This window comes from Pristiophorus japonicus, chromosome 7 (genome assembly GCF_044704955.1).
Source record: "Pristiophorus japonicus isolate sPriJap1 chromosome 7, sPriJap1.hap1, whole genome shotgun sequence".
In the NCBI taxonomy this organism is placed as follows: Eukaryota; Metazoa; Chordata; class Chondrichthyes; family Pristiophoridae; genus Pristiophorus; species Pristiophorus japonicus.
In genome coordinates, this window is record NC_091983.1 from 27,531,428 (window position 1) to 27,545,133 (window position 13,706).

The 13,706-nt window shown below is 44.5% G+C and overlaps 1 protein-coding gene across 2 annotated transcripts in view; it reads left to right on the top strand.

The window, feature by feature from the left end:
• The window catches only part of dst (dystonin), a 647,938-nt gene that overhangs the window by 175,310 nt on the left and 458,922 nt on the right, over positions 1–13,706 (top strand). For both annotated transcript variants that reach the window (XM_070884881.1, XM_070884882.1), the window contains exon 6: positions 1,770–1,862. In XM_070884881.1, coding sequence (XP_070740982.1) covers positions 1,770–1,862 — 93 coding nt within the window. The remainder of the gene's footprint in view (positions 1–1,769; positions 1,863–13,706) is intronic.

Genomic DNA, 13,706 nt, shown 5'->3' on the forward strand with positions numbered 1-13,706 from the left:
GAAAAATGGGCGCCCAGCTCGGAGGGGCGCCCGTTTTTTCCTTGTGGAAACTTGGGCCCATCGTGTGTAAAAGAACTCCACGAGGCTGAGTACTGTGAGCTAAACTCCGTGTGACCTTAGTCGTCATTATTCCAACTCCAGAGTGCCTCAACAACATGGCAGCCAACCTTTTATACTGGCCCTGCATGTGTGTGCAGGTGACCATTAGGAGTCCAACAGTCGCGCCCAAGGTGGCACGTATTATATAATTACATACATAACATGTTATGTGGAGAGATGAGAGAAGCCGGGATTGTTCTCCTTAGAGCAGAGATGGTTAAGAGGAGATTCGATAGAGTTCAAAATCATGAACTGTTTCCACTGGCAGGAGGGTCAGTAATCAGAGGACACAGATTTAAATTAATTGGCTTAAGAACCAGGGAGTACATGAGAATGTGATTTTAATGCAGCAAGTTATGATGATCTGGAATGCACTGCCTGAAAGGGTGGGAGCAGCAGATTTAATAACTTTCAAAAGGTATTTGGAAACACTTGAAGAAAAGGGAAGATTTGCAGAGCCATGCTGAAGTGGCATAAGTTGGATAGCGTTTGCCAAGAGCTGGCACATGCACAACATGTTCTGTTTCATTCTGTGAAGTGTGTCCCTAGCTGTGGCGGGGGGAGGGATTTGCCACTCCTATTTGCTGTTCAGCAATCCCTGTTCAAAGTGAACGTGCAGGGACATCAGTTGAGAACCAGTTTTGGATTGCAATCCCCAGCATTGGCCCCGACTGATTTTCCTCCAGCACCAAGGCGGCATTGTCCACTGCTTGCGCAGAATGGGAGAAAGATGTCCCAGGACACCACGCTGGCCAAACAGTCAGCTGACGCTCACTGTCTGAGCTGGCGTACAAGAAACAGTCACTTGCCTGAGGTAACAAAGGGCTGCAGCCAATCATAGAATGGTTACAGTACAGGACGAGGCCATTCGGACCATTCAGCCTGTGTTGGTTTTTTTCTTTTCACCAAATTTCCATTTCCTCAAAATTTCAATATATTATATCAGTAAATCAGATGACAAACATCAAGTTCCATGTACCAGTCCATTTTAAATTAACAATTCTCCCTCTTAAAAACCTTTTTCTAAAAAAAAAATACAATACAATGACAATGTTCCTTCCCATTTTCTTTTGGCCCGCGCGACTCCTTTAACGGGCTGCATGGGCCACAAAAGATGCTGCGCATGTGCGTTTTTTCTGTTGCAGGGCCTGCAGAGCACTGTGCGGACGCGCAGCTTAAAGGGAACATTGGCTGCAGCATCCGTCAACCCCAACCTGACTAAAGAACGTGGCTTCAGCGAGGAAGTTGCCGAGAAAATTGGGGGAGGGAAGGAAGGAGATTGGTGTTTGAAAATCGTCACATTTCTTTTGAATGTGCTGCTTTTGTGTATGTTTTAGTGTGTGTTTCTACTGCCATTTTTGGCTCCATGTGCAAGTGGCAGTATAACTCCGATCAGTTGCTGTCCTGACTCCCAATCGCAGTCAAGCCAACAGGTCTGAAATTCCCTTCATTTGGTTATTCTCCCACCAGTTTAGGTCCATACCTGGGACGGTGAACTCCAGTTCCTGCAAAACCACAAGTGCCCAGACAATTCTCGGGACTTGGTAAACTTACTTTTGAGCTGTGTGAAAGTAAAGATAACAAAAATCCTCCACTTTCTCATTGCTTAATAATATATATTCTTGGTAGACAGTTGAATTAATCTTCACTTTGTTTCTCTGGGGTAACAGGTCAAACTGGTGAACATAAGAAATGATGACATAACTGATGGTAATCCCAAACTAACTTTGGGGTTGATCTGGACCATTATTTTGCACTTTCAGGTATGCTTTTTATTTTCTTCTTCAATATGCTTGTCCTAGCTTGATTTAACTTCCAATGTTGATGGTTCTGCTTGGAGATTTGTACCTGTGCAGTGAATGCTTTATTATGGGACTGTTGCTGAAAGACTTTGTTGCAGTTTTAAAGTTACTGTCTTCTTGTTTGTCAGTGCGTGTTGGGTTAGGTTTCCCAGTGGAGGTTTTTGAACTGCACCCGCATGGTGTTTGAGTTGCTGTGTTGAGGATTAGTTTTTGAAGGATGTACATTTTATAAAGTGGATATGATCCACGTTTCTGGACTGGAATCAGGTCGAGACAAGGAGGGCTGAGAGTATGTAACTAGAGGATACGAGGACAAATCAACACACCTCATGCAAAGTGAGATGAGCAGGATTTCAGTTGAAGAATCTGTGTGTATCAAAACCTCTGGTTAAGAACAGGTCTGACTACGATGAAGAAGAGAGAGGGATCTTGATTTTTGCATGGAATATGATTGTTACCACAGAGCTGCTTGGACTGTAGAAATTTTATGCTGAAGGTGGTTGACCATTATGAATGAATAATGTATGATGCAAATTCAGGTAAATGTTTTGGAAGCTGCAAAATCCTGCAACAGGAGTTGGTGAGGTTGGTGCAATCTGTGGTGGTGGACTTTGGATGGTCTCTGGCAGGAGTGAGAATGAGAGCTGAGTGAACTCTTTTCATTCTATAAAGCTGGAAATTGTGTTGATTGCGACTTGGTTCTTTTCAGTTTTTAATAAAGTCACTGGAGGTTGGAGAGAAGGCATGGGGGTGGGGTCTGAGGGCGGAAACATATTGTGCACGAACAGAGTATTTTAATTTTATTTACAAGGAAGATTTCTTGATTGAATCAAATATAATGTGCAATTGGTCTTAGCAATATTGTGCAGCATATGTGTCAGCTGTGGCTCAATGAGCAGCACTCTCGCCTCAGAACCTGATCGTTGTGGGCTTAAGTCCCACTCCAGAGACTTGAACACAAAATCTGGGCTGACACTCCAGTGCAGTGCTGAGGAAGCACCAAACTGTTGGAGGTGCCGTCTTTCAGATAAGACGTTAAACCGAGGCCCCGCCTGCTCTCTTGGGTGGATGTCAAAGAGCACTATTTCGAAGAGGTGCAGGGGAGTTATCCCCAGTGTCCTGGCCGTAATTTATACCTCAACCAACATCATAAAAAAAGATTATCTGGTCATTATCACATTGCTGTTTGTGGGAGCTTGCTGTGCACAAATTGGCAGCTGTGTTTGCAACATTACAACAATGACTACACTTCAAAAATACTTTATTGGCTGCAAAGCGCTTTGGACGTCCTAAGCTTTTGTGAAAGGCGCTATATAAATGCATATCTTTTTTTTCTTTCTTTAGCATTGACAGTGCTGGCGTACTAATTTCTAAAGATTGAACTAATCCTTCAATCATGGTAGCATGTTTTTGCAGTGGTTTCCTGCCAAGGTTACCAACTGTATTACCCTTTTTATTTTACCTTTTTTGAGGTGATAATGCCCAGTATTCTTGTGTTTTCCTCCCAATTCCTTTTGTGGAGGGTTTTCAGGCAGCAACCTGCTTTGGGACCAGGTTCTTGATGGGATACAGAATGGTGGGACCAGTCAGTCGGACTCTCGAAGCAGAATTTTTGAATTCTCTTTTTACACAGTGAGTTGTAATGGTCTGGAATGCACTGCCTGAAAGGATGGTGGAAACACATTCAACTTTCAAAAGGGAATTGGATGTCTGCTTCAAAAGGAAAAGATTTCCAGGCTAAGGGGATAGAACGATGGAGTGGGACAAATTGGATAGCTCTTTCAAAGAGCTGGCATGGGCACGATGGGCCTCCTGTGCTGTAAGATTCTGATTCTCGAATCAGTGACCACATTAATTGTTAATTGGTGATGACCAACTGTGCAACATCATCCCTAGTAACACCATTTTCTTTTCCACATGCTGTCTCTCCCCACCCCCTCCCCGTGATCTACTAATCAGAATTTAGATTTTTTTTTAAGTCAAGGTGACCTGAATGGTTAAAGAGCTGCATTGATTTGGAGTCACTGCAGATTCTCCAGTGTTTCAAAAGGTCCCGTGTCAGCAGTATATGAGCATTCTTTCAGTAGAGTGCAGGACCTCTGCGGAGTTCATTGGGGATACAGCCTTTCCTGCCTTGTCGTTTAATTGCTTGGAGGTCATTGACACTGTTCTGAATTTTCCTGTGACGCATTTTATTATGTTTCATCTTGAGAAACTGGGGGTGCGGGGAAACGCCACTGATGCAATCAGTGCTTTAAATTATTTTACATTAAGGAAAAATCGCGAACCAAAATAATTCCCAAAGCTGTCCCTGGAACTGAGGTTAGCCCAGCACTTTGCAACAGAGCCCGCTGTGTTCTTTGAAGCAGCAGCTGTCTTGAGTCAGAAGCTGGTTTACACTGGTCTACTTGTAGGAATTTGTCATTAACATGACCATTTTCAGGCCTAGTTTGTTTTTGTATGTTGGATTTTTATTGGCAGGTACTGCTGGCCTGGATCCTCAAACTCAATAATCACTTGATGGAAAAAAAAGAATAACATAGAATTTATAATACAGAAACAGGCCATTTGGCCCAATGGGTCCGTGCCAATGTTTATGCTCCACACGAGCCTCCTTCCACCTTACTTCATCTCACCCTATCTGCATAACCTTCTGTTCTTTTCTCCCTCACATCTTCATCCAGCTTCCCCTTAAATGCAACTATGCTATTTACCTCAACTACTCCTTGTGTTCGTGAGTTTCACTCTCTGGGTGAAGAAGTTTCTCCTGAATTCCCTATTCCCCATGTTCACAGGCATACAATGTGTAGAGCTACGCTCACAGGCATACAACGTGTAGAGCTACGCTCGCGGACATACAATGTGTAGAGCTACGCTCACAGGCATACAGTGTGTAGAGCTACGCTCACAGGCATACAGTGTGTAGAGCTACGCTCACAGGCATACAGTGTGTAGAGCTACGCTCACAGGCATACAGTGTGTAGAGCTACGCTCACAGGCATACAGTGTGTAGAGCTACGCTCACAGGCATACAGTGTGTAGAGCTATGCTCACAGGCATACAGTGTGCAGAGCTACGCTCACAGGCATACAATGTGTAGAGCTACGCTCACAGGCATACAATGTGTAGAACTACGCTCGCGGGCATACAATGTGTAGAACAACGCTCGCGGACATACAATGTGTAGAGCTACGCTCACAGGCATACAGTGTGTAGAGCTACGCTCACAGGCATACAGTGTGTAGAACTACGCTCACAGGCATACAATGTATAGAGCTACGCTCACAGGCATACAGTGTGTAGAGCTACGCTCACAGGCATACAATGTGTAGAACTACGCTCGCGGACATACAGTGTGTAGAGCTACGCTCACAGGCATACAGTGTGTAGAGCTACGCTCACAGGCATACAGTGTGTAGAGCTACGCTCACAGGCATACAACGTGTAGAGCTATGCTCGCGAACATACAACGTGTAGAGCTACGCTCACAGGCATACAACGTGTAGAGCTACGCTCACAGGCATACAACGTGTAGAGCTACGCTCACAGGCATACAGTGTGTAGAGCTACGCTCACAGGCATACAACGTGTAGAGCTACGCTCACAGGCATACAGTGTGTAGAGCTACGCTCGCGAACATACAACGTGTAGAGCTACGCTCACAGGCATACAACGTGTAGAGCTACGCTCACAGGCATACAACGTGTAGAGCTACGCTCACAGGCATACAGTGTGTAGAGCTATGCTCACAGGTATACAACGTGTAGAGCTATGCTCGCGAACATACAACGTGTAGAGCTACGCTCACAGGCATACAGTGTGTAGAGCTACGCTCACAGGCATACAGTGTGTAGAGCTACGCTCACAGGCATACAGTGTGTAGAGCTACGCTCACAGGCATACAACGTGTAGAGCTACGCTCACAGGCATACAGTGTGTAGAGCTACGCTCGCGAACATACAACGTGTGGAGCTATGCCCACGGGCAGACAGTGTGTCGACCTACGCGCACAGGTTTCGAACCGCCAGCTCGTGGAACATCCATCTCTAATATCATCTTTGAACTGTTGGCCAAGTTCCCACGTGCTGAGCTGAAGCTAACTTCACGTTGCCACAAGGCGTGTAGTCTGACTGGCCTGATCGAGAGCGAGAATTAACAGTCTACAGCTATAATGATTGCGAGTTTCAGCACAACTCATCCTCCTACTATTAATAATAAACTGCGACATAGAATGGTATTTCACAGCACGGAAAGAGGCCATTCGGCCTGTTGAGTACGTGCCTGTTCTCTGCAAGAGCATTTCAGCTAGTCCCACTGCCCTGCAACTTTTTTTCCTTCAGGTACTTATCCAACTCCCTTTTGAAAGCTGTGATTGAGTCTGCCTCCACCACCCTTTCAGGCCGTGCATTCCAGATCCTAACCACTAAGCTGCGTAAAAAAGATTTTTCTTGTGTCGCCTTTGGTTCTTTTGCCTATCACCTTAAATCAGTGTCCACTGGATCTCGACCCTTCTGCCAATGGGAACAGTTTGTCTCTATCTACTCTGTTCTGACCCCTTGTGATTTTGAACACCTCTATCAAATCTCCTCTCAACCCTCTCTACTCTAAGGAGAACAACTCCAGCTTCTCCAGCCTGTCCACGTAACTGAAGTCCCTCATCCCTGGAATCATTCTCGTAAATCTTTTCTGCACCCTCTCTAAGGCCTTCACATCCTTCCTAAAGTGTGGTGCCCAGAATCGGACGCAATACTCCAGTTGAGGCTGAACCAGTTTTTTTTTTTATATAGGTTCCTCATAATTTCCACGCTTTTGTACGCTATGCCTCTATTGGTGAAGTGCAGGATCCCGTATGCTTTTTTAACTGCTTTCTCAACCTGCCCTGCCACCTTCAACCATTTGTGCACATCTACTCTGAAAATGTTGCAAGGTCCCATGGGCGTTTGGGAAGAATTTTTCTTCGGAGTGCTTTAACCGATAGCTGCGTTTCACGAGTGCCAGGCTTAAATCCCACATGGTATTGGCAGCCCAGTGAGAAACAATTCCAGTTAACGTGAGCTAGAAATGCAAACCGTAAATCGTGTGTGTATATTTTAATTTTGGTAGTTGGCGTGCCAATTCTGGGCGTATTTCTGGCCATTTCATAACAGGACCTCCCTCCTCCAGCCACCCCTCCCAGTCAAACAGACTTTTTCCCTGTCCATCTCCAATATTTTTATAACTAATAAACTAAAGTGTCACAGAAAATTTTTAAAAAGTACAATTTATTTTCTTCATATTTCTCCTGGGTTGCTGGCAGCAGTGACCGGGAGATTAATCTTTAACTCCTGGAGACTCCAGGATGATCGTGGAGGGCTGGTAACCCAAATTGGTGCAGACTTGCAGTTTTGGTCCTGAGTTCGTTCGTCAGTAAGTCAGCTTTAACTTGAGGCATGATCACCATGGTTCAAAGCTCACCGCAGCACTGGTGCAGTGCCTGCCAGTACTCTCTTTTCAGTTTAGTAGAAAATAAAGCGCACCCGGAGTGATTCTTATCCTCCAATGAACTTGACAAGCGTGGGTTCGTCCGAACTCTGAGGTTTAGTGTTATTTAGAGTAATGTGATCCTCATTAGATCACCACTCAAACCATGAGAAGTCTTTGCTGTAGTATTGTGAAACCTTGGCATGCTCAAAGAATCTTTCGGCTTTAATTGTTCCTTGCGTGTGCTGTTCTATCATTTTGCTTTTCAGATTTGACTTTATTTGCTTGTTCAAAGGAAAATTAAAATGACAAACTGGAGTAATCTACTGGTTATAATGTGCTGCAAGGCTTGGGTTGGCAATTCTCTGGGATCATCCGAAAGTCTCCAGGAATTGAAGATTAATCTCCTGGACACTGCTGTGAGCAACCCAGAGACAAATCGTACGGACGTCAAAAAAAACTGTTTCTTTCTGTCATTTTCTTTAAACAATTTCACATATTAAAAAAAAATTGGATTGTGGGGAAAATAGCTGTTCGACTGAGAGTCAGGAATCATCAAATCGGGTAACAAAGACTCTGTTAGCTTTCCGATTGGGCATGGGAAGATGGTGCGTCTTGAGGATGGACATGTCGGGCGACCAATGATGGGAGAGTGGGGGTCGGGACAGTTGGAGGTGGGAGGTCATGTGATGAAAGCTCCAGGAATACGTCCAACCAGAGTTGGCAACCCTATACAGGACCTCTATATAATTGTTATTCTTTCCGTGTCTGAGACTGTTCAAACATTTGACTTGCTATTGTGCGGCATATGATGTGCTCTCTTCGTTATTGCCTGTTTTGTTAACCATCTCCTTGAAATTTTCATTGGCCAAACAAGGAGTTGGTACATAGCACATGTCGTGCTTTGGCCAGGGTTTCCATAAACAGCAGATTGCACTAGTCAGTGGACAGCACTCTTGCCCTGAGTCAGAAGGTCGTGAGTTCAAGTCCCATTCCAGAGACTTGAGCACATAATCCAGACTGACATTTTGATATCGAGGAAGCGCTGCGCTGTAGGAGGTGCTGTCTTTCAGATGAGGCGTTAAACCGAGGCTCCATCTGCCCCCTCAGTGGATGTAAAAGGTCCCACAGCACTATTCAAATAAGAACAGGGGCGTTCTACCTCCAATGTTACTAAAACAGATTATCTGTTTTATTTATCCCTCCAATGTTACTAAAACAGATTATCTGGACATTATCACATTCCGGTTTGTGGCATCTTACTGTGTGCAAATTCCTATGTTACAACAGTGACTACATTTCAAAAAGTACTTCATTGGCTGTAAAGCGCTTTGGGATGTTCTAAGGTCATGAAAGGCGCGACACAAATGCTAGTCTTTCTGAGATACAGATTCACTGATGCTCCTTCAGTATCTTGGCCAGGTGACCATTTCTTCACAATGTTGGCCGGGGCAGTGTTTATTGGTGGGCAGTTTGACATTGAGGACTGTGGCAGTTGAGCATGGCTCAGTCCTCACCATGCCCTGCACTCGGATATTCCCAGCAGGAATCATTGCACAAGGACTGGGAGCCAGAAGCCTAGCCTTTCCGACCTCTCGTTTGGACACCGATGATCAATTGCATTATCCAATCTGTGCTTCTCCTTCTTCCGGCTGAGATTGGATGACTTGGAGCAGGGATGGTCATTATGTGCCATGTGGTGCAATAACCTACAGAGCCATCGGGGGAGCTGTGTTCACACGGCAGTTTAATGTGAATCAAACAAATCCTATTTCTGCAAAATTATAGCCTTTAAGAATTCTGAAACGTGCTGCCGTGAACAGGTGTAGTTTTTCAGTGGATCCAAAATAAGCATCAGTTGGATAATTTTGTGCTGGGATTAGAATGTTCGAGGAAGGTATTCTCCTTTAATTGCATGTTCCAATCAGTGGTGCAGAAATGTGTTTTGGTTTGTTCAAGCTCTGGATGCTTCAATCCACATCACACACACACAAACAGAGTATTTGTATAGAAGCACAGACTCCATGTTTGTGATTCCAGGTGGTTCCCCCCACCCCCGTCACTGCATGCATTCCTTGGGGATCGAAACATGTGTGTGTAAAGAAAGAAAGAGCTTGTATTTCTATACCACCTTTCAGGACCTTGGGACGTCCAAAAGTGCTTTTCAGCCAATGAAGCACTTTTTGAAGTGTAGTCACTGCTGTAATGTAGGGAACGAAAGTGGCAGCCAATTTGCACACAGCAAGCTCCCACAAACAGCAATGTAACAATGACTAGATAACCCGTTTTAATGAATATAGGTTCAAAAAAAAAAGAAACTTTTGAATATTACTTCAAAGAATAAAGTTCAACTTTGGCAATAATTTGTGGTGGACAACCCTTGTGATGTGACTGCACTTCAGTGGGGGTTGGGTGGGAGTGGATTTGAAGTCGAAGATCACCAATGATATATAATGGCGGAGCAGGCTCGAGGGGCCAAATGGCCGACTCCTCCTATTTCTTATGTTCTTGGGAATGCCATTGCAGGCTGAAGATCTGCTGCTTACAACAATACTTGTTTGTCTTTAACTGGAATTTTTCTTTGGAGGTAAAACAGCAATTGCCTGGAAACAAAGCTTTTCAAATGTCTCTGATGTCTTTGATGTTTGACAAGCTTTGGTCACAGCTAATCCCATCAGTGATGAATAGGATTGATGATTAAGAGAGATCCAGATGTCTGGAAAATCTTGCCTAGTTGACAGTTTTTCATTTTCCTATCAGCAAAAGGCATGAGGTAACCAACAGTAATGTGAGCCATTCAATAAGATCATGGCTGATCTGATCTTGGCCTGATCTCCATTTTCCTGCCCACTCCCCATAATGTTCAAAAATCTGTCTATCTCCACCTTAAATATATTCAATGGCCCAGCCTCCACAGCCACTGGGGTAGAGAATTCCAAAGATTCACAACCCTCAGAGAAGAAATTCCTCCTCATCTCCGTTTTAAATGGGCGGCCCCTTCTGAAACTATGGCCCGTGGTTCTAGATTCCCCCACGAGAGGAAACATACTCTCTGCATCTACCCTGTCAAGCCCCCTCAGAATCTTGTACGTTTCAATAAGATCACCTCTCATTCTTCTAAACTCAATGAGTATAGGCCCAACCTGCTCAACCTTTCTTCATATGACAACCCCTTCATCTCAGGAATCAACCTCGTGAACTTTCTCTGAACTGCCTCCAAGTATATTCCTCCTTTAAATAAGGAGACCAAAACTGTACATAGAAACATAGAAAATAGGTGCAGGAGTAGGCCATTTGGCCCTTCGAGCCTGCACCGCCATTCAATAAGATCATGGCTGATCACTCCCTCAGTACCCCTTTCCTGCTTTCTCTCCATACTCCTTGATCCCTTTAGCCGTAAGGGCCATATCTAACTCCCTCTGGAATATATCCAATGAACTGGCATCAACAACTCTCTGTGGCAGGGAATTCCACAGGTTAACAACTCTGAGTGAAGAAGCTTCTCCTCATCTCAGTCCTAAATGGCCTATCCTTTATCCTAAGACTATGTCCCCTGGTTCTGGACTTCCCCAACATCGGGAACACTCTTCCCGCATCTAACCTGTCCAGTCCCGTCAGAATCTTATGTTTCTATGAGATCCCCTCTCATCCTTCTAAACTCCAGTGAATAAAGGCCCAGTTGATCCAGTCTCTCCTCATATGATAGACCAGCCATCCATGGAATCAGTCTGGTGAACCTTTGCTGCACTCCCTCAATAGCAAGAACGTCCTTCCTCAGATTAGGAGACCAAAACTGAACACAATATTCAAGGTGAAGCCTCACTAAGGCCCTGGACAACTGCAGTAAGATCTCCCTGCTCCTATACTCAAATCCCGTAGCTATGAAGGCCAACATACCTTTTGCCTTCTTCACCACCTGCTGTACCTGCATGTCAACTTTCAATGACTGATGAACCATGACACCCAGGTCTCGTTGCACCTCCCCTTTTTCTAATCTGCCGCCATTCAGATAATCTGCCTTCGTGTTTTTGCCCCCAAAATGGATAACCTCACATTTATCCACATTATACTGCATCTGCCATGCATTTGCCCCCTCGCCTAACCTGTCCAAGTCACCCTGCAGCCTCTTAGTGTCCTCCCCACAGCTCACACTGCCACCCAGTTTAGTGTCATCTGCAAACTTGGAGATATTACACTCAATTCCTTCATCTAAATCGTTAACGTAGATTGTAAAGAGCTGGGGTCCCAGCACTGAGCCCTGCGGCACTCCACTAGTAACTGCCTGCCATTCTGAAAAGGACCCGTTTATCCCGACTGTCTGCTTCCTGTCTACCAACCAGTTCTCTATCCACATCAGTACATTACCCCCAATACCATGCGGTTTGATTTTGCACACCAATCTCTTGTGCGGGACCTTGTCAAAAGCCTTTTGAAAGTCCAAATACACCACATCCACTGGTTCTCCCTTGTCCACGCTGCTAGTTACATCCACAAAAAATTCCAGAAGATTCGTCAAGCATGATTTCCCTTTCATAAATCCATGCTGACATGGACCAATCCTGTCACTACATTCCAAATGCGCTGCTATTTCATCCTTAATGATTTATTCCAACAGTTTCCCCACTACTGAGGTCAGGCTAACTGGTCTATAATTACCCGTTTTCTCTCTCCCTCCCTTTTTAAAAAAAAAGTGGTGTTCCATTAGCTACCCTGCAGTCCATAGGAACTGATCCAGAGTCGATAGACTGTTGGAAAATGATCACCAATGCATCCACTATTTCTGGGGCCACTTCCTTCAGTACTCCGGGATGCACACTATCAGGCCTCGGGGATTTATCGGCCTTCAATCCCATCAATTTCCCTAACACAATTTCCCATCTAATAAGGATATCCTTCAGTTCCTCCTTCTCACTAGACCCACTGTCCCCTAGTACATTCGGAAGGTTATTTGTGTCTTCCCTCGTGAAGACAGAACCGAAGTATTTGTTCAATTGGTCTGCCATTTCTTTGTTCCCCATTATAAATTTACCTGAATCCGAATGCAAGGGACCTACATTTGTCTTCACTAATCTTTTTCTCTTCTCATATTTATAGAAGCTTTTGCAGTCAGTTTTTATGTTCCCTGCAAGCTTCCTCTCGTACTCTATTTTCCCCCTCTTAATTAAACCCTTAGTCCTCCTCTGTTGAATTCTAAATTTCTCCCAGTCCTCTGGTGTGTTGCTTTTTCTAGCCAATTTATATGCCTCTTCCTCCTCTGTTGAATTCTAAATTTCTCCTAGTCCTCTGGTGTGTTGCTTTTTCTAGCCAATTTATATGCCTCTTCCTTGGTTTTAACACTATCCTTAATTTCCCTTGTTAGCCACGGTTGAGCCACCTTCCGTTTGTTTTTTTACTCCAGACAGGGATGTACAATTGCTGAAGTTCATCCATGTGATCTTTAAATGTTTGCCATTGCTTATCCACCGTCAACCCTTTAAGTATCCTTTACCAGTCTATTCTAGCCAATTCACGCCTCATACCATTGAAGTTACCTTTCCTTAAGTTCAGGACCCTAGTTTCCGAATTAACTGTGTCACTCTCCATCTTAATAAAGAATTCTACCATATTATGGTCACTCTTCCCCAAGGCCCTCGAACAACAAGATTCCTAATTTGTCCCTCATCATTACACATCACCCAGTCTAGGATGGTGAGCTCTCTAGTTGGTTCCTCAACATATTGGTCTGGAAAACCATCCCTAATACACTCCAGGAAATTCTCCTCCACCGCATTGCTACCAGTTTGGTTAGCCCAATCAATATGTAGATTAAAGTCGCCCATGATAACTGCTGTACCTTTATTGCACACATCCCTTATTTCTTGTTTGATGCTGTCCCCAACCTCACTACTACTGTTTGGTGGTCTGTACACAACTCCCACTAGCGTTTTCTGCCCTTTGGTATTCCGCAGCTCCACCCATACCGATTCCACATCATCCAAGCTAATGTCCTTCCTTACTATTGCATTAATTTCCTCTTTAATCAGCAACGCCACTCCACCTCCTTGTCCTCTCTGCCTATCCTTCCTAAATGTTGAATACCCCTGGATGTTGAGTTCCCAGCCTTGGTCATCCTGGAGCCATGTCTCCGTGATGCCAATTACATCATATCCGTTAACTGCTGTCTGCGCAGTTAATTCGTCCACCTTATTCCGAATACTCCTCGCATTGAGGCACAGAGCCTTCAGGTTTTTCTTTTCAACACACTTTGGCCCCTTTAGAATTTTGCTATAAGCTATAATGTGGCCCTTTTTGTTTTTTGCCTTGGGTTTCTCTGCCCTCCACTTTTACTATTCTCCTTTCTATCTT